Source organism: Diuraphis noxia, unplaced genomic scaffold, assembly GCF_037042655.1.
Source record: "Diuraphis noxia isolate RWA-SAM2 unplaced genomic scaffold, SU_Dnox_SAM2 contig0001, whole genome shotgun sequence".
NCBI classification, from domain to species: domain Eukaryota; kingdom Metazoa; phylum Arthropoda; class Insecta; order Hemiptera; family Aphididae; genus Diuraphis; species Diuraphis noxia.
Window position 1 is genome coordinate 88,197,459 of NW_028301711.1, and position 21,086 is coordinate 88,218,544.

The 21,086-nt window shown below is 32.5% G+C and overlaps 2 protein-coding genes across 3 annotated transcripts in view; one reads left to right on the forward strand and one right to left on the reverse strand.

Annotated features, from left to right (window-relative positions):
- Positions 1 to 2,639: 2,639 nt before the first annotated feature.
- LOC107168498 (uncharacterized) lies at positions 2,640 to 16,724 on the reverse strand. The gene is made up of 5 exons (XM_015517931.2): positions 16,454 to 16,724; positions 13,081 to 14,835; positions 8,506 to 9,105; positions 7,271 to 8,411; positions 2,640 to 5,095 (listed from the first exon to the last, which is right to left on the reverse strand). Exons 1-5 carry the CDS (start codon positions 16,492 to 16,494, stop codon positions 4,616 to 4,618), a joined length of 4,017 nt encoding a protein of 1,338 aa, XP_015373417.2. The 5' UTR covers positions 16,495 to 16,724; the 3' UTR covers positions 2,640 to 4,615.
- Positions 16,725 to 16,884: 160 nt separating this feature from the next.
- The window catches only part of Itpr (Inositol 1,4,5,-trisphosphate receptor), a 35,106-nt gene continuing 30,904 nt past the window's right edge, over positions 16,885 to 21,086 (forward strand). For both annotated transcript variants that reach the window (XM_015517928.2, XM_015517930.2), the window contains exons 1-6: positions 16,885 to 17,647; positions 18,462 to 18,757; positions 18,842 to 18,912; positions 19,514 to 19,710; positions 20,150 to 20,236; positions 20,305 to 20,736. In XM_015517928.2, the coding sequence (XP_015373414.2) occupies positions 18,549 to 18,757; positions 18,842 to 18,912; positions 19,514 to 19,710; positions 20,150 to 20,236; positions 20,305 to 20,736 (996 nt within the window). In that variant the 5' untranslated portion in view covers positions 16,885 to 17,647; positions 18,462 to 18,548. The remainder of the gene's footprint in view (positions 17,648 to 18,461; positions 18,758 to 18,841; positions 18,913 to 19,513; positions 19,711 to 20,149; positions 20,237 to 20,304; positions 20,737 to 21,086) is intronic.

Below are 21,086 nucleotides of genomic sequence, written 5' to 3' on the forward strand. Positions count from 1 at the left end.
ATTTAGAATGCTAATTATTGCGTGGAATTTCCATAAAAATGTATGAAGAAGTACTTATTGAAAAGTGGTTAAAATTTTAAAAACAAATCACCACAATTTTGAATACTAGAAAAAAATACTTTTGGGTTAGGAATATTTTCTATTCGTGAGCTCCGACTAAAGTAAAATCTTGTTTAATTCAATTTCTCCTATTTTAATAAAATAAATACATGGTACAATAATCCTTCAAGAAAAATAATAATCAAGAAAGTGTACACGCTCACCAAGACTTGGCAAGTATTTATAAAACCAAACGATGTTTAGTTGTAAAATTTGGAATAATATTAATGAAGTGACATGTTTATTTCCTGATGAATGCCTTGTATAACAATATAATTTAATTAACTATAAATAAATTTAATCCCATAGTTTTAGTATTTCAGTATTTGATTATAAATTAAGCATTAAACATAATGTTCATAAAAATTTACAACTTCACTTAAATTAAATGACATAATTATTTATAATCGTATTATTATATTTTCATTACGTGATAATAAGAATTAAAAACTAGCCGCGAACTACTTAATATCAGTGTCGTAGCAAAGGGGGGGAGCATATTAAGGGCTTAATCTAATCCCCCCAACCTAAATATCAAATTTATTGTACCCAGTAAAACCGGTAGTATTCCAGAACTCAGCTAGAACTCCTAACAATAAAATACTATAGCCCCCTGCCGAAAAAGTCCTGGTTACCAGCCTACCGGTAAAGCACGATTGAGCATATACCTTTTTAGCAACACGATTGAGCATAGAATATTTTATGCGATGTTGCCAAAATTTTGTAATTTATTATTTTGACGTATTATTATTAAGCACAATTATTATGATGATATCAGACTCAAGCCGTGAGCCGAGACCAACTTTATCGACAATGTTATCGATTAATAAATTAGTTCCGGAGCAATAAATTTCTAAAGTGTTTTAAACATTTATAGTATTGGGGGGAAATAAGTAAGATAATTAAGATACGATTCCAAAATTATTATAGAAATAATATCAGTGTTCGATCACATATAGTCGTGTCACATAAAGTGCATTTCATATAGGTAAGTGCGTATAGTTTTCTATTTTTTATTAAATATGGTTTTAAACAACAATATAACTATCATTTTATCAGAAAAAGGCAAAAAATTGGCCCTAGTAAGTTTATACAAATATAAATTAATTGGAGAAAGAAAAAAAAAGATAATCTCTTAAGATGGAGTTGTACAAACAATAAATGTTTAGCAATAATTTTTTCCGGTTTAGATAAACGTAAAAATAATTGAAACTTCTGGACAACATAATCATGACCAAAATTCAATTGAAAAAATAGAACAACAAATTTTGAGAGAAAATTGCAAAAGAAAAGCTGAAGAATCAATCTCTACACGGCCAATTAAAATTATTCGCACCGAACTTTTAAATTCATCTTCAACATCAAATTTAATTAGACAAAATGTAAAAAATGTACGGAAAGCAATGTATGATAAACCAAAATGTTTTATTCAATTGTATACAATACATGGATATAAAAATGGATAGGTACTACTTACCACTTGTTTACATTTTTTACAAAATAAAACTAGGTCTACTATATTAAAATGTGGCAATTTTTAAATAATTTATGTTTATTATTATGCGGAAAAAATTTGCAAATTTATTTATTTCATGTTGATTTTGAAATTGGAGCTCATCAAGCAATCATAGACGTATTTGGAAATATTAAAATAATTGGATGTAGATTTAATTTGGGACAATCATGGTGGAGAGAAGTAAGAAATAATTATTACTATATTATTATAGTATTTTATAAATTATCTGCATTGTATATTATAATATATTACTTTTCTTTAATAAAATATAATAATTTGTTTGTAAATTCTTAGCGAACCTTCTCTTAGAATAGCATACATGGACAACAGTAATGAATTAGGGAAATGGTTGAAAATTGTTTTTTGGTTTGGCATTTATTTACCCAGAAGAAGTTGTTGATGAATTTCACGAATTAATGTGTGTCTTAATATATATTAATATAAATAATATGTCCAAATGATTACGGTTTTATATTTTCTGACTAAGTTCTACACAACTATATTGAAAATCACTGCCAATTTCCACCAAATATTTGGGCTGAAATTCCTTCGCCAAACCCAAGGTTTTTACAATATTTTTAAAAATTAATATAAAAACTTTTTTATTAATTTCTATTTTATTTAATTTTTTAGAACGACCAATTATGCAGCCGAAAACTTTCATCGCGCGTATAATTCGCAATTTTATTCACCTCATCCTCATGTCCATGCAGTCGTTAAGGTCTTAATCGAAACACAAGCCGAAAAGTTGACTAAGATCATATCTATTCAAAATAAATCCATAAAAATACATCCTGCTAACATCATTGTAGGTTTTCTTTTGTATTTTAATTTCCTTTGATACGCCGACAATTTTGCTCAATAGTGTCGCAAAAAAGGTGTTTTATGCTCAATCGTGTTTCAGCCCTGGCAGTTACGGTATTGCATAATATATTATATATCATACACAATTTAAGTGTCCAAATCTGATTAACTTCTTGAAGGGTGCTGATATCATTAGTCAGTAAAAAAAAACTAACACAAATTTATTTTTAAAAAAAACGTTTTATTATGTTAATATCATACGATCTTCAACAAGTAGGTAACCTTATAGAGTTATAGATGACATATAGATATTCAATCAGTTAAGATTGTATACACACATGCACGATCACAATTCAATCGTGTTTGTGGTTTTTTCAACTATTTTTTATAATATTATTTTGATTCTTAATTAACTTTCTTAAAAAATATTATTAAAATTGTGATAGTAAAGTGATTTTTTTTAAAACCCAAACTATGTTTAATAGGTAGTAGATTTTAAAATAATAATTATGATAAACGAAATTTTTATTATTTGATGAACGCGCAATAAACTATAAATGTATTGAATCCTATAATTTAGACATTCTTATAGTCTGTTCAAGTTATGAAACGTCTGTAGTCGTCGGCCGATGTGTGAGCAGAGCATGGCAATAGGCAATATCAGAAGTTATACAGATAATTGACAGAGTAGGGTGTTGCCTGACTACAGCCCGATGAATACTGGTCGCCGCCGACTACGTTTCTTAATTTGGGCAGAGTATACATAAATGAGTCAATGAAAGTTCTTAAACTTTACAACTTCACTTCACTTAAGTTATTATTAATATGATAGGTTGTAATATTATTATAATACAGTCAAATATATGTCAAATAATTAACGATTTCGTACAAATAAATTATTCTTATATTTTTTAAATGACCAATAAAAATCTGTAAATAATCGTAATAGGTGTGTGTTATTATTACGTGATCATGAAAACTATTTTATAACCACATAATGTACCTAATACACAATATACAAAATGAAAGGGAAAAATTATTTTGAGTTTGTAAATAAAACATGAGTTTGTAGTGAAAAAACAAAATCCATAGAACACAAAATAAACCAAACATATTTCACTAATTTGAAATTGTGTTGCCGTGTATTAATACGATAGGTAATCCGAAAGATTAGCTTATCAAAGACATATAAGATTTCAGATTTTGTTCATAATATAGTTATGCATTTATGATATACATAAATAATTTAATTTACTCGTCTCGCGTCGGCGGCACTGATGTACCTACCAATAATATTATTATTTATCACTTGAATAATCGACTGCTCAACGAAAGATAAGAAATTGCATAGTTTCAATATTAGTGTTATTAAAAATTAGTATCTAAATAATGATTTCATCGTTCAAAATGAAATGAGTTACATTATGATGAATTTTAGTTTTTAGAATTGGTAAGTCTACGCTTTAATCTATAACAATAAGATATAATTAACAATAATTTAGCAATACGAAATTACTTATTTTCTTCAAGATAAATTACATAATCAATATTCAATATATTTATATCGTTATAGTACATTACTTATTACAATACTAGTTTTTTGGGACCGGTCAAATACAGGGACGAATCTGAAAATTATTTAAAGGAGAACGAATAGGGATATTTTTAAGTGACATATAAGGTACAAATAAAACTTAATCAAAATTCACAATTCGATCTAAAGTCTAAGTAAGTTAGGCCATCCCTAGATATGTGTATCATACAATATACTACAAAACTATAATAACAGTATTATATAATCCTATAGTTATACCATATTGATTATTAATATTGGCAATCAAAAATTAACTCTACATTTCAATAAATAAATTATACAATTTAGGAAAGCAGATATAAAATAAACTATGAAAATGCATGCACCATTTTTTGTTACTTACTAAAAGTTGTTTGTCATAATTAATCCACTGAAGTTACTATGTACCTACGTACATCGAAATTTCAGATGATGTGTAAAATGTGTTTTGGTAAGTAAGTGATCTAGTAAGACGTTGTCCAAGTGTGCAAAAACATTTAGCGACTAGTTGAACTCAAAACGATGTTGAAGACGAACCACCTATTGAAAATGGGACTTGGTGTCGTTGGATGTCAGGATTTCGGTTAGATTGTTGAGGATAGATTTTCGTTTTTTTATAGTATCTAAGACCGGTGTTCTTCAGTTTTGTGCAACTGTAGTCTTCTTTGAGTCATCAAACGCATAGCATTTGACAACTTGGACGGTATTAGTTGTAGTTTCTGGAGTAATTCAGACTGTGGGTCACGCGATAAATATTTAATTCGTTCAAGATGATCTGATTCAGAGAAAACCCGTGGCTGCTGTCGTTTTTTTTCCATAAGCCAGTTTATATCCATTTGGGATTGAATTATTTGCTTCGTTGATTTTAATTGACCAGAATGTTCTTCTCGACGCCATTGAATTTCTTCTGGATTTACCATTTGGTTCACTGGACCAGATATTTGCCGATCCGGTGACGTACTACTTTCTGAAGATGAAACTGAAGGCGGGCGACGGTCACGGTGTTGCCTTGACCAGCGATCTGTGGTATTTATGGTCAGATCCAAATCTTTTAAATCCTGTTTCATTTTAAATGAAAAGTGGCATTGGAGCGTAGACAATGGCTGTATGGGTGGAAGAAAAAAAATGAAATTAGTACCTAATTATGTGTTATATGAGTAGTTAAAATTTTAAAGTCTGATTAAATGGGTGAATGTAAATTGTAACTTTTTTGTATTTAAATATCTGATGGTAATATTTTTGACAAGTGAAAAATGTAGAAATTCAATTTGTAATAACATTTGACTAGTAAAACTATTGTAAATTATATCAATAATCCTGTACAACATAGGCGAAAATAGCAGTTGCAATTTGGGGGTAAGGGTTTTGAAGCTTAGGCTTATGCCAGACTCACCGGCATTTGCGGATGTGCTGTGTTATAAAAGCTTTTTGACTTATCCCCCCCCCCCACTTATATTTCTGAGACATGCACTTTTGGGGTTTTAGAATGGAGCGGCTATACAACGGCAACAGTTTAGGAAAGGCTGAGCCTCGCAGTCTCCTTCCAGTTATTTGCGCACATGATTGATACACATTTTCTTTCAGAGTTTAAGGTTAAAACTATTACATAGTGTGTTAAATAATATCATAGGCTATCATTTTGAGATGCTGAGCAGAGCGATGAATGTATTGATCTTACAATGATGTGTGTTTTTTTTGTACTTTTTTGTGTCTGTTATTAACATTTGGGGCAATAAAAATGCTTTTTTTCAACAGTATATTTTCTAGTAGAATATGAACCAAGTTGATCTTTTTTATGGGAGAATGGAGAGGGGTAAAAATTTAAAGATTCCCAATAGTCATAAAGCAGCAAAAAAACAACTAAAAAATTAAGGAAAGATGTGAATTTTTACGTAAAACTGGTTTTCGACATAATTGATTTTCATTTTTGACGTAATTCTAAAACAAAAAAACCATAAATACATGACATTTTCACTGAAATATCATTTTATCATTTTCTTTACACCATAAAATTTTCAAAAGACATTGACTTGATTTGAGCTGTATGTGAACATTTTTAGTTTCCAAATATTTAAATTTTTTTCTATAAATGTCAATAAAATTGTATTCCTTGGATAAAAATACGTGAACATTTAATACATGAATTTTAATATATTGTTACAATGGAAGTTAAAAATACAGTCCATTTTTTTTTCAAATTATTTTTAGACAACATTTCATTACAATTTTCCTTTTTATATTTAAGAATTTAAAATTTAAAACAAGATTCTTCATAAGTTTTTCTACCTTCATCAAAAAAAAAAATCTCATCTGGAAAGTCAAATTAAATTTTTATAATTTTTTACGAAAGTCAAATTTTTTATAACATTGGATTCTTTAGATTTCTAATACAACGATTTTCTTATTTTGTTATGAATCAAAAAATATTTACTTTCTTTAAATGATAAGATTTTCATAATATTTCAACTATTTTGAAGTTATATATAGACATTTGAAATTTTCAATTATTTTAGTTTTTTATTCTACATTTAAATATCAATAACATTTTATTCGCAAGGTTAAAATGCTCGAATATTTAATTTGAGGTTTCCTATGAATTTATATCCTAGCAGTTAGAAATATCAAAAAGCAAAAGGTATATATTTTTTATAGCTATTTAAAGTTCAAAATTTGACAATATTTTTTATTAAATTTAAAATATACGAATTATTTAGTTAAAATATCCCAGACTGACAAACCGTTTCCGCTCAATATCTTTTTCATATACAATGATATTATATCATTGAATTCAAATTTATTATTATCTATCACAATGACCCACTTGTAAATTAAAGCAGAGCGACATCCCCTTACCCAGTTTTTTTCTTAAATGTTTGATTCTTAGATTATGTGTTAGTAATGCATATTACATGTTTTGTAAAGTTAACGTTCTGTTCTGATAAAGCGTATAAAACATAATATAAAATTTTCTAAACCATACCTAATGTAGTTGTCAAATTTAGATTTGTATAATAAACTTCTTTTTTTTGGTCAACCATTTTTATTGAAATTAATTGAAAAAAAAAATTAAAATATTTTGAAAATTTCAAGTATCTACTATTATATAAAAAATTAGGTGTAGGATAATATGGAATTATAAGTTTCATAATAAATACATAATTTTATATTTTTAATTTTTAATTAATGTTTACCCCAAAAAGCATTAGAATTTTGCACGAATGCTGCAAAAAACTGACAGTAATTACTAATTAGTATGCACCTTAAAGTATGTTACTCACATTAAATGTTTGTTTATTATCTGCATCGGATACTATGGTCGGCGCCCGAACTGGCTCAAATGAAATATACTGATGAGCCAAACACCGATCGAGCCTAGGTCCTTCCGGTAACACAAACGGTGGTTCATTGATGTCATCATACATGTTTTTTGATGAAACTGGTGGTGGTGGCGGTAGTATAGGTTGTGTTGGTGGCGGTGGTGGTGGTGGTGGAGTTGGCGGTTGTGGTGGTGGAGATGTTGGTAGAGGTGGTGGAGAGGGTTGTTCTGTTGGAGGTAGTGGTATAAGATGTGGCGACGGTGGTTTTGGTGTTATCGTTAGAGGTGGTGATGATTCCACCTCTTGTATCTGTTTTGAAACTGGATTCTTTTCGACCATAATATTTTCTCCCAGCCAAGGTTCGACCGGTAATCCGGCGATAGGTGTCTCCGATCGTTGAAACTTTTTGTCAGTTTCAGTTGGATCTAAGTTACAATAAGTTTTACTGTCATCATTATTAGCAATCAAAATAGATTCCGATTTCTCCATGACTAAATTGGCAATATTGCAACCAATAGAAGGTTGTTTGTTGTCCCATAACATTTTTATTTCAGACGAGATGCTACGCATAATCTTATCTGCAGGCGTACGTAACTGATAGTTACTTTTAGCAAGCTCTTTAAGAGACCACACAGCATATCGATTGCCTATTTTTCCATGTCGGGCAATTACCCACACACGATCAGCATCTCGATTCAAATCCAAATCAGATATGTCATAATAATTGTTATAATTTGTTTCCTCAGTAATATTTTGTTTTGTATCATCATAATCTTCTTCAACTAAACCAGAATCGTGAACATTTATATTTTCCATATGACTTCGATTTGATTGGATAGTTACTCTACCAATAGGATTGTCAATGTCTATCACTCTTCTATCAATATAACCATTCGGGATAAACTCGGTCATATTCGGATCATATGCATATAGATATCCATATTTTAACAAATCTTCATCAGATAACTCATCGTCGGGTTGCTCAATTTTTTTTTCTTGTGTTTTATGAGGTTTTGCTATGATAATACCACATAAAAGTGCCCAATGTGCGGTGCTTCCACCATTTGTCAAGGATGGCATCATACTTCTATCACAATCAAAACTACATAAGCAATAAAAGTAAATTAATTAATATTTTTAATCATTACCAACCATATCTACGAATAATAAAAATAAAATAATAACAAAATACTTACCATACAGCAATCAAGTGACCACGCATCAGACGCTGGACCACGGTCAGTTCCGATGACGATGGTTGTAAATTTACGTTGTCAGACGTCTTTGTATGCAGATCAAAATGATCTAATTCGTTAATTTCACCATCCGTGTTGAAATCAGCTGGCCCTACACATTCGTTTTCTACCTCAGATCTTAATATTTCAGATTCAGTACCAACGTCTTCTTTATTAGTATCGTCTGTCATATCCAATAAATCACGCTTTACCAACGTCACATTATATCGTCCGGTTTGGTGAGTCTTAGCTAAATTGACCATAGCCTGAGTGCTAAACATTTCACCACGGCCCGAGTATCCTGATCTTATAGCCTCCTTTTGTATATCCGCTAAATTAGGTACGTCGATATCTGGAGGATTGAGTGTGCAGTTTGTAGAGTGTAAAGCCTTTCGCCGCTCTTTTTCTGTGGCCTCCAAAATGGCTTTTTTCACTACCTCATTTAAATCGTCAATATCTTCTAATCCATTGTAGGTATCACCATAATCACGAGCAATGCCCATCGCTGCCTCACAAGTTAGTATTGGACGTGCTGCCATAGCAAGTACTGCCAACCCACAACTGTTCATAGAAAAAAAAAAAAACATTTTAACATGTTATGCTGGTGAATACTTAATATCACAAACATATATCTATGTTATGTACCTCTTGAAAGCTGACTAACCTAGCTAACACTACCACGATGGGGTTTTCTGTTTGAGAAATAAAATATTTTGACAGACATTTTGCATTAACCCATATTTTTAATACATTACATGAAATATAAAATATAACTATTATCTAATTCATAAAATAAATTAGTGAATTATTGTTTATTAGCATAATAAATTAAAATGTATAGTTTAGATCAGGTACTTATTATATTTCAAACATCTACTAATTGAGAAAATAATAAACACAAAGCTTGTTTTGATAAATATGTATTGTAGCGTAATGCTTAAATGTTTATAAATTGAATATATCATACACGTACACAAAAACGGAGAGGAATATAATGATTTCATTAAATATTCATACAATTTTACTTTAAAATAAATTATAATTACCCGACACTTTCTAAATTATTTATATAAATAGAGAACTGAATTCATTATATTTTGGTTTTTATATAACATATTATTGCAAATTTCTAATATCATATAGTACGAGGTATATAACATAACGACATGTCAAATAGATACTAACTTTTGAGCTGATCAATATTAATATTTTTACTAGCATTTTATACTAGTATCTTATAGCAACACCTGTATGTGTTATCTTAGCCTTCCAAACGCGTAACATAACAAATTTACGCTCAGCAGTTCATGTTTTACTCCATTAATTTAAAAAATAGAGTGAATAGATCTATTATGAACTTGATGGTAAGAACATTATCTGTGTTTTGTTGGAAGTAGTTGTACGATAATCCAGTTGTTTTTAAGTGAGTTATGCGTGTATAATAAATTATAAAATAAAAATTCTCACAAGTCACTTAAAAACTAAATTATCGTAAAAATACTTCCAACAAAACACAGATATTCTTACTATAAAGTTTCTTAATAGGTTTATTCACTCTAATTTTTAAGCTAGCAGAGTAAAATGTGAACTGCTGAACTGCTGAACGTAAATGTGGTATGTTAGGCGTTTGTAACACTGATATGGGTGTTGCGCTCTCTTAACTGAAATGTTCGTTCTCATAAAAATATGAATCCGTTACCAAGATATGAGTGTAAAAGCGTGTAACCGTGTAGGTATTTCCCCATAAAATAGAAAATAAAATTAAAATTATTAATTTTGGTGTATTTATATTATAATTTAGTGATGTATTAGTTATACTGTTATACATGTATAATGTGTACAATGTGCAATTGACTTACTGTATTATTTAATGTAATTATGACTTTATAAGTATTTATGTATTGACAGTATAGTGAATTATGTATGGACGTTTTAAGTTTAATACTAAATAAAATTTGATTGTAAATATAAAAATATCATGTATCTAAGTGTCTTTGATACATGTATCTTGTATCTTGATCACTAAATGTATGTATCATGTATATGATACTTTTTTTTTAGTATCTTACCCAACATTGACTATAACGATTGATTCATATGATTCACCAATTAATTATTATTTTTAAATAACTACATAATTAAAACTAATCGGTAATAAATATTATTTTTTTAATGGCAATCGTGAAGAGTTTTTCCACTAATTTAAATTAAATGTAATGGGACATTATTGACCGTAATACGTATTTGTCGACAAATTTATCACTAAGCGCGATTTTATTATTATTTTGTGAACAGTTACAAATTGATAAAGCAACGATTCATGCAAATTGTGTGGTGAAAATGTTTGATATCGTGTTATTTAAAAAGGTGCTTCCGATTAGGACCATTTTCAATCGTGTTATACCAAAAAAAAACTACATAGAAATTAGCTCTCCAGGGTTGATAATCACTTTGCCGAATCCCGATTTGCCGACTACTCAGTTTACTAGCAAATATACCAGTTTAGTTTTAAAAAACTTTAAAAACATTGCCCTCTAGGATGCAGACGTATTATACCGGTTTTATTAATATAGTTTCAATTTTCTCGATTCGCCGATAGGTGACAATAATTTTATCGATGACTAATATTATGACAGAGATAATATTATAGTATGTTGTCGATAAGTCGATAAGTTTAATGCTTAATTTTAGTCAATTCAGTTAATTCCAGCCGTTTTTAGTGTGAAATTCGAAATTTAATAACCATTGAAAAGGGTGTGTCAAAAATAAAAAGGAATGGTTCAACATAAAAATCACGATTTATTAGTAGTAAACAACTTAATTCATCGAATAGACAGAATACGGAACAAAAGTTAATATTAAAAATGCATCCAAAATTATGGTGGTCGTGCCTCATGCTATTTTCAAAAATAATAATGTAAGATTATTGAAGACCTACAATCACTTAATATACGGAGTTGAGTTGGTTAATCATGGTTTTCGAAATAAATTGATAAGTACTACACAATAAAAATAATTAATCATTATTTGTATTTTTTTTTTTTTTTGGAATTTTTAGCACATACTTATGTACATAATTTATAGTACATATAAATAAATACTTTGGTTATATAAATAATAAAAGTCCGATCCCTATTTATAAGTTTTTTTTTCATATTGAAATTCATTATTGTATTATAATAAAATATCATATATACATACAATTATTTTTTTATTTGTTTTCATGAACCATTAAATTTATATTGACTTTTATTATATAGTATAATATGATGAATATTTTATTTTTTACAAAAGTTGATACTCTAAAGTATACTTTAAAAAGTATACTTACTCACAAGAACAATATATATATTACTTTAATTTTACTATATTTTTATTATGATATTTAAACAAATTGGGAATCGGCAAATCAGGAACATGTAAAGAGGTAGGCGTTGAAAACAGGGGTATCGGCAAATTGAGTTTCGGTGACGTGGAATACAGGGCTCTACTGTAAGTATATCTACTATGTTTTGATTTGCATTATTTTGCAAGGGTGAGAGTGTACTTTGGCACCATTATTATTTTTTGAATCTTTATTTGATAAAATCAACTTATTTATACTAAAACATGGCAAATTACTTAAAACTTAAAAGTTAATACCAATCATGGGCGGATAGGCCTACCGGGCAACCGGGAATTTCCTGGTGCCCCCCCTTCGTATTTCGGTAATGGGGCCCTTTAATATCATATATTATTAAATTATTTTTCATTTGGGGCCCCTTTTTAAAATTTTCCGGTAGGTCAAAAATGGCTTATCCGTCCATGATACCAATGGACCGTAAAATGAAATGAATATACCAAAATAAATATGTAAATTTTAATTTTAATTTTAATCTAAATACATGAAAAGCTTAGATTTAAAATATTATGAAAATGTTAGGGGTACATCTTTTCTAAATTATATGAAAAAAATTATTTGGTGTATTCAAAAAGTGATGTTAAAGTATAGAATATAAATATAAATATATTTCAGTTTTCTCATTGCTTTTAAAAAAAATAGATTAAATTTACATTATTTTGTATTATTTTATTCGACAAAATTTGTTTTTCATTTTTTTCTAATATTATAATACTAAGGTAAGGTACCTACATTTTTAAATTTTTACAATATATAATAATTTTAATACATATTGACGTGTGCCTGTGTAATGTAAGTATGCATTATGCTTTGTGTAATCCATTCATTCAGTAGTATATTGTCCAAAAGTAATATTTTTTTATACGAAATTATATTATTAGGAATATTCTCAAATTTGAAAATTGAATACCTATATTTTCTAAATTAAGATTTTTCTAAACTAAGTACCTAACACTCGTACACACCCATATTAACGGATATTTACAAATAACCAAACGTTTGTTTGATATTTTTATTCTGATTACAAAATTAGAAGACTTGAATACGTCAATCAATAGAAACCCGAATAAATTATTCGAGTGCAATGCTCTGAATTAAAACATACAAGTAATTAGGTATCATAAAATAGAACTCACTTGGGGCCAGTTTGACGAATCCACCGGACCGGTATCATCCAGCAGTATAATACCAATTGATCCATCTCGTCGGGTGTCGCTTCAGTGGCCATTTGATCACCATAAAACTGCTTCCAAGTATGAGAAACCTGTTCACAAAGTGACTGTCTCAAGTCATTCAGCCGGTAGTCCACTAATTCATCGCTGAGAGACAACTGGCTATCCATGCCGGCCATTATGCCTTGCTGAGTCTGACACCAGTGCAAGACGCGTTCCGTTTTCCGTTCGGCGTTTAACAATTCTTGGGCACGACTCTCGTTGCGCTTACTCTCGGCGGCTAGTATTTCAGCACGTCTAGCCTCCATGTCATAGGCAGGGTCTTCCAGTCGGCGTTGCCAGTCGTAATTGTTACGCGTCTCGCGTCTAGCTCTCCTCATGGCTCGTCGCTCGCGTCGTTCAATGGCTGAACGTTTCATGTAGCCCTTGAATCTTTTAAGTCTGAAAGATCCGTTCGCGTCATCGGAGTCATCTACCGTGTCCGTCTGATGTACATAGCCGTCGTCACTGGCCATCATGCTGGATGTCTCGCTCAACGATGACACACCGGTGACGGGCGGACGACCACGGGCCACACCACGCGGCCCGCTTTTCCAGCTGCCACTTTCGTAACCGACGGAATCTGAGTCAAACGAACTGTCTCCATCCGTTTCGGAATCGATAGAACATTCATGTGACCATATAAACGACGAAACGTCACCATGTTGTTGTAATGCGTTAATTATGTTTGGCATGACACCAGACCAACCATGTACTAGACCACGGGAGCCCACTAACATACGCGCTGCTCGATTCACCGACAACCTGCCAGGATTGAACCGAACCATGGGCTGGTCATTCGGATGAGGGCGCATCGTAGCTATTATTACTATCAACGAGATCCAGTTGAAAGAGTCCTGAGCGGATAGCGTGTTTCGCAACCTTCGTATCGCGTCCATGGTTTCTTGGTCATTGATGATCAAATTTTCCATTTGGAGAATGCGTTCATACAACATAGTTGCGGTGTTGTTGGCATGCATATCAAGTGGTAGGCTACGGTTTGGATCAAGCGGATCGCCATGCATGAATTCGAGTTCCTCGTTGGGGTTCTCAAGGTTGGATGGCACCAACATAACAGTAAATAGCGGGGTGTAAAGCTCTTCTCCTCTTTCATATAATTCAAACGGACCTTGACCCGCACCCCGGAGTAACCAGGGTCGTCCTTGTATGACACGGAGACCGTATCGACGGCGGTAATCGTTTTCTTCCATTCGCACAAAGTCATCTAGATATATCAAAGGGAATCTCTGCTGTCTACGTTCTCGCTCTTCGTCATCGCCCCAAAGTTCATCGTTACGGTGAAAAAATGGTATAGGCATACTTACTATGTCGGTGGTTGTGTCGGTGGCTGTGTCGGTGGCTGTGTCGGTGGCTGTGTCGGTGGTTGTGTCGGTGGTTGTGTCGGAGGTTGTGTCGGTTGTGGTGGTGTCAGTGAAAATCCTGCAGGTAACCGGTGCAGTGCAGGAAGTGGCCGAAACGTTGATCTCTGAGGAACCTGGTTTACTAGTTGTTGTGGTAATATTCGGTTCAGTGCGGGTGGAGGTCGATTCGCAACCCGTCTTGTCTGCAACGGAAGTAGCTCCGGTGGAGGCCTGAGCAACGAAAATCGGCGTACCCCAGGTGATGACCGATATTCGTTGTCTAGCCTCGGTAAAGGCACCGTCGTTAAGTCTTGTGTGCCTATTATAGTAATACGAAATGGTTTTACTTCGGTATTTAAACAAAAATCATTGCCAATGAGTAGTAGTGAATAGTACTGGTAGCATCGGTAATAGTGATGGTGGCGACGGTGACGATATTCTGTTTGTAATCAGTAACCGTTATATCAAAGTTTAAAAATAATGTGCAATAAAATTTTCAACGCGAGCGCCTACATCAATGAAGTGCCGATATTTTGTGCGACGTCGTTGGGTGAAAGATATGCGGGAAAGTCGGGCACGGATCGAAAACAAACCGTTGAAGATGGCGTGAAACACTACTCTGGCGTAAGGTGAATAAGGAAAATCGAAATTGATAACCAAGATCCACGAAAAGAAACGATACCGTAGTGTAATCCTAAAAATTACTACACGATCGAGTGATACGACCTTTTCCAGTGTAAATGATTGTGTATTGACAAGAAATAAGCTATAAAATCTCACTTACGACAATACGCACTAAAAATTATGAAAAACTTCTAAATACTGGTAGTTTTCAAAAATTTCGGGGGAAAACTACGCACATGAAGATAGAATGAAAGGAATGCACCAACTGCCAGTACAGCGCGAACGATTCGAATGACTCCCTGACGGACGATGGCAAAGTTTTACCGGGCTTGCGACAGAGGCACAATCGAATCGCTATACTAAAAAGTTCGATATACAGTACCAATAGAACAATTCGATAGTAATAAAAATAATGACCCAGCTCATAAAATCGATGAGCAATGGATCATTCTAATTACGAAATATAATGTATTTTAATCCTAAAAAAATATATACATAATACAATATGTTAAAGCACTTGTTTTTTATGGACAATGATCAACACATTAATTATGACATAGGATATTGTGACCAATTGTTTTAATGCAATCGTAATATACAAGCACAAAATATCGTTGGCTAGTCTATTTAAACTATCGAATTACCTATATTCGATAGTAAACGAAACAGGGAGATCGATAGTGACCACCACCGATACACCGGTGTCGCCAACATAGCCTGCTACAGCCTCCACCAACCGACCGTGATCGTTCACACGCCTCCACGTCTTATCCCCGCTTACGATTGCACGCTACGGCGCTATCACACCACACTAGCGGGCGGCGCACTTCGATAACAATAATAATAATAATTTAAAATCATGATAACAATATTATTATTAATACATTATTTTATATTTTATGACAATTTTTTTCGTTCTATAATATTATTATTACAACTGCGTCGTGACAACACAACCGATAACAACGTTATCGGTTATATACACGTAACATTGTGGCTAGCTGTTTGCTACATTGTTATTTAAATTTTGTATAATATACTTTAACGGCAGTGGTGGCAGTGACGACGATATACTGTGTTAGTTTTGTACCTAACCACGTATCGCACCGTCGCAAAAAAACGACTCGACCTTTAGTTTTCAGATAACACGCATTAGTGATGTTGACAATCAGACGAACGAACAAACAAACAAAATACAAACATCCAGACACGCGTACATTAAACTCGCTACCGGATTATCTCCGGTCGCCCATACAAAATGTTAGTTATTCCATTTCGGATCGTCCTTGCACACGTACTCGGTTTACACTTACATAACATGGCTTTTGTTGACCGGTTTGTTTGTACGACTCATCGTCACTGTCGCCGTCGCCGCCACCGTTGTCCTTGTCGGCTCGTAAAGCAAATAAACAAACAACAATTTCGTTGTTATTACCGCCACGACGATTTACAAGATCATTGTGTTTGGTCGTGACCGTCACGGAGTTTCTTTTTAGATTTTACGCTCCAAACCGCGAGAGAGACTGCTCCGTGCTCGTCCTGTGATCAGCAGTTTTCATGGTCCATCTGTGATCTGTCCGTCAATCGGTATTCGGCGATGATAAGAACGGAGTAACGAATAATAATAATAATAATTATATATTTTAAGGTATGTAGGTCAACACCGTAATTGATAACAGTAGCGATTGATAACCACGTCGCCGACTCTGCAGCCGCTTTCCGCATCTAACTGCTAACCTGATAAAGTCGGCGAGTGATTGGTATCTGATATCACATTTACATACAATTACATAATATATATATATATACATACCATATTTACACGAAATATAATAATATCGTACAATAATAATTAATAACGCCTTATACTCTAATAACACAAATACGTTCGTCTGCGACGGCACGCGTATTAAACTCATTGTCGACTTTATTATAAAAATATTATATAATCGGGTACGTGCGACTGTCTGTGTGTACCCGTGTCCATATGTGTGTGTTTGTGTGTGTGTGTGTGTCTTATTTAATTCGGTCGCGTTAAGACTACAACAGGTACAATACGTGTACAACGCCCGAGACGTCTTTGACTGCAGTTTTTGAGTCCGTTTTCTGCACGTCGAATACCTAATTGGCCTAAGCCTTACGACGTCAACGTTAGCGTCAGCTGACGGTCTTGTCGGTGCGCCGTTGACTTGCTGCTGGAGGCGAATTGGTCGCTCGTCCGGGAACCGTGCACGCGCGCGTTCGCTGGCTCGTCCATGGACTTTGGATCGGACTTTTTGTGCCGGTTTGACGCTCACGTGTACACCCGAACTAACGCGGTGGCACCAGCCGCGATAACGAAGTAAAAAACAAACGACTGTATCCGATAGTGAAAATTGCTCTTCACACGTCGCTCAAGTTACGACAATAATAATTTAATTACGCATTGATTGCGATACCTCACGGATTTTTTTCTGGTTTGTGTTTTTCCGGAATATTGTTGCGGTCTTCGGTACATCCACGCACAGGTAAGCAATTATTCAATATATTATTGTAATATTTGACCTCCTAGCAGTTATAATAAAGCCTGCATGATCACAACAAAAATAAACTCCCTGTCTGTGACGTTTGCAAACTTTCAGTTACCATTGTCAATTATTGCAATTTAACTGAAAATATTTTTAGTGTTGACTGCTTACGCTCCACTTTCTCATTTACTCTACTTTCAGTTACTCAATTGTCCCTTGACCAATTATTATAATGGCTATCTCCCAATATGCGGTCTACCTCCGTTTTGTGTGCTACGTAACTATAAATATGAGTATAGTATGCGGTCTATCAATGTTATGTGTTCTACCTATATAGCTGGGAATCCCGCATCATTTATATTTATTATCTACCAATTTATATGTTTTATCTTAATTTTTCATAACAATATATATTTTATCATATAGGTAACAATACAGGTTACTGGGTTATTTGGTTTAGTGTCGTTTGTATTAATACAACTTTTTTTAAATTTTGAGTTGAAAAAATAGTTTTTAAAATGCTAGTTAAAGAATTTTATAAAGTTTTTTAACCGAAGAATCTACTGTCAAATACCTGCAAGATTATGGTTTACTACCTTGTGCAAAACAAATTTTTTTATACTTTAAATTATACTTATATTGTACTTTATTACTTTAATATTATTACGGTAGATTACGGTCCATTTTGGTAGACCTCATATTTTTGTGGTAGACCGCATATTGGGAGTATATCCTGATCTATAAAATAAAGTATTGTAATTTATGGCTTTATTAAAAAAAAAAATTTAGTGTGTATTTTCTGTATTTTTTTCAGTGCCTATTGACTGTCATGGATTATTTCATCTTTCGTGCAAGTGTGTAGTATGTTCAAAAACTACAAATAACGAAAGAAGTCAATAAGATGATGATTTCACCAGGAGGTGGTGGTGGACACCAGTCATCTGCCACTGCTGCGGTGGCGGCAGCTGCTGCGGCGGCAGCTGCAGCATCCTCTGCAGCGGCAGCGGCTGCATCTTCCTCTTCCTCAGCTGCAAGTAGCTTTCTGCACTTAGGTGATGTGGTGTCGCTGTATTCGGAAGGCAGTGTTTCAGGCTTTTTGAGTACCTTGGGGTGATTATAAATGCAACATTTTAGTATCTACTTATTATATTATTTTACTTAGTAAAGTAATATTTATTTATTTTTTGTTAACAGTCTAGTTGATGATAGAGCTGTCGTTTGTCCTGAGGCAGGTGATCTTAACAACCCACCAAAAAAATTTAGAGGTATGTGTATACATCTATAATACTGGGTGATTCTTTCATCATTGAACACTCATTATTTCAAAAATTACTAATGTTTTTGAAAATATTTTGTTACATGGTTTCAAGTTGTTCAAAAACCAACATTTTTATTTAAAAAAATGTATTTTTTATCCTTATCATTTTTTAAGTTTTTACTTTTTTGAATGACAACATAGAGTTTTAATTTCATATTCCAAAGCAGAATATTTTTCTTAGTATTTTGATTCATAAAAATCAAATTTAGGAAGAGTAGTTTATGAGTTGTAAATATTTAAAATATAGATTGGCAGAGTGGAGTGGTACAGGGTTACCCCGCAAAATGTTTGTCCACTACTCCGCTTGTCTGTTGTTATTCAAAAAAGTAAAAACTTAAAAAAATATAATTTTTTAATAAAAACGTTGGTTTTTTAACAACTAGAAACCATGTAAAATAATATTTTCAAAAACATTAATAATTTTTGAAATAATGAGTGTTCAATGATAAAAGAATCACCCGGTATACTATTAAAAAGTAGAAATACTAGAATATTCCTAACTCTATAGGTGAAATTGATATGAGTTTTATCTAATATTTTTCATTTAGACTGCCTCTTTATGATGTGCCCTATGAATCGGTATTCCGCTCAAAAACAATTTTGGAAGGCAGCTAAACAACAACAGCTGCAGCAGCATCAACGTTTGAGTGGCAATGGATTTCCACCTGGGATTGGACCATTAGGACCATCTACAACAGTAGGACCTCCAATAGCCACAGATACTGTTTTAATTAAGCGTCTACATGTAAGTATCTTTTAAATTATTAATACATTTTTTATAAGGAGGTTACCTATTAGTATAAAATATAGAATATGTAGTCACCCTATCTTGCCACAAAGCGAATAATGGAATTTTTATTAGTTTAATATCTCACTGATACAGATTTGAGTTCATTGATCTTATATAATATGTTAGAAAATTCCGATTGTACATACAATGATTATACAACTTACCATGATATTATGTTAAGCAATAAATAAGAAATTGTTAAGTATGCCATACATAGTATATACATGTTGATATATCTAAGTAAAATATAATCTTTGAAGTATTACATCATTATAATTCCTTCAAGCTTACTGAAGAATTATAAAATATCTATTGAGTGAAAGATTATTTACTTTACCGCTAGCATATTATTTACTAAATTGCATATAAAATTTTAACTTTCACCCTTTTGTAGCATGCTGCTGAGATAGAAAAGCGCCAGAATGAGTCAGAGAACCGCAAACTATTGGGGACTGTAATCCAATATGGCACTGTTGTACAGGTATGCAATAGTATCGCAATAAATAAACTTTTACTTATTTTTATTTACAATTGTTTTACTCATTACAGCTTCTACATTTAAAATCCAATAAGTACTTGACTGTAAACAAGCGCCTGCCTGCTCTGTTGGAAAAAAATGCTATGCGTGTCTACCTTGATGCAAATGGTAACGAGGGCTCATGGTGGTATGTGATGCCATTTTATAAACTGCGTTCTACCGGGGATAATGTTGTTCTCGGAGATAAGGTCACCATGGTGCCAGCCTGTGTTGGTGGTGGTGCATCTCTCGGTACGCCTGGTTTAGGAGGTGCTATGGGTGGTACAATGGGATTTGGCTTCGGTGGAGGCAGTGGATTTAGTGGAGGAGGAGGATTTGGTGGCATTAGTTCATTTGGTGGTAGCAGTTTTGGAGGCGGTGCCTACTATAATCATCAACAACAACAAGTTGCATTGCATGTTGCTGGAAATTTTGAGCTTCCTGACAATCCCGGTTGCAAAGAGGTCAGTAATATTTTAATCTCCAAATTATACTCTCATTGTTTATTATATTATTTTATATGTGTGTGTTATGTAACATGTATGATTTCAATTATTATAGTGTTGTACTAGTATATTTTCTTGACCTACCTTAATTATTGTATGCTATGAATATTAAATCGATTATTTTCTTTATAATTATATACTTGATATCTCATATTTAATTTACATTATAATATACTAATAGGATCGACAAATTTGATCATAGGAATCATGAAAATAAAAACAAAACCATTTTATGCAATTTTAATATTAGCATATTATATTTACATGGATTATTATTTATCAATTAATTACTTTAAATAAATTAAAAA

Coding starts and splice junctions, on each gene's coding strand:
- LOC107168498 (XM_015517931.2), bottom strand. CDS start 16,494: ATGAGTCGTACAAACAAACCGGTCAACAAAAGCCATGTTAT. Junction 8,412..8,505: donor GGTCACTTGATTGCTGTATG/GTAAGTATTTTG, acceptor TTGCTTATGTAG/TTTTGATTGTGATAGAAGTA. Junction 5,096..7,270: donor ATAATAAACAAACATTTAAT/GTGAGTAACATA, acceptor CCACCCATACAG/CCATTGTCTACGCTCCAATG.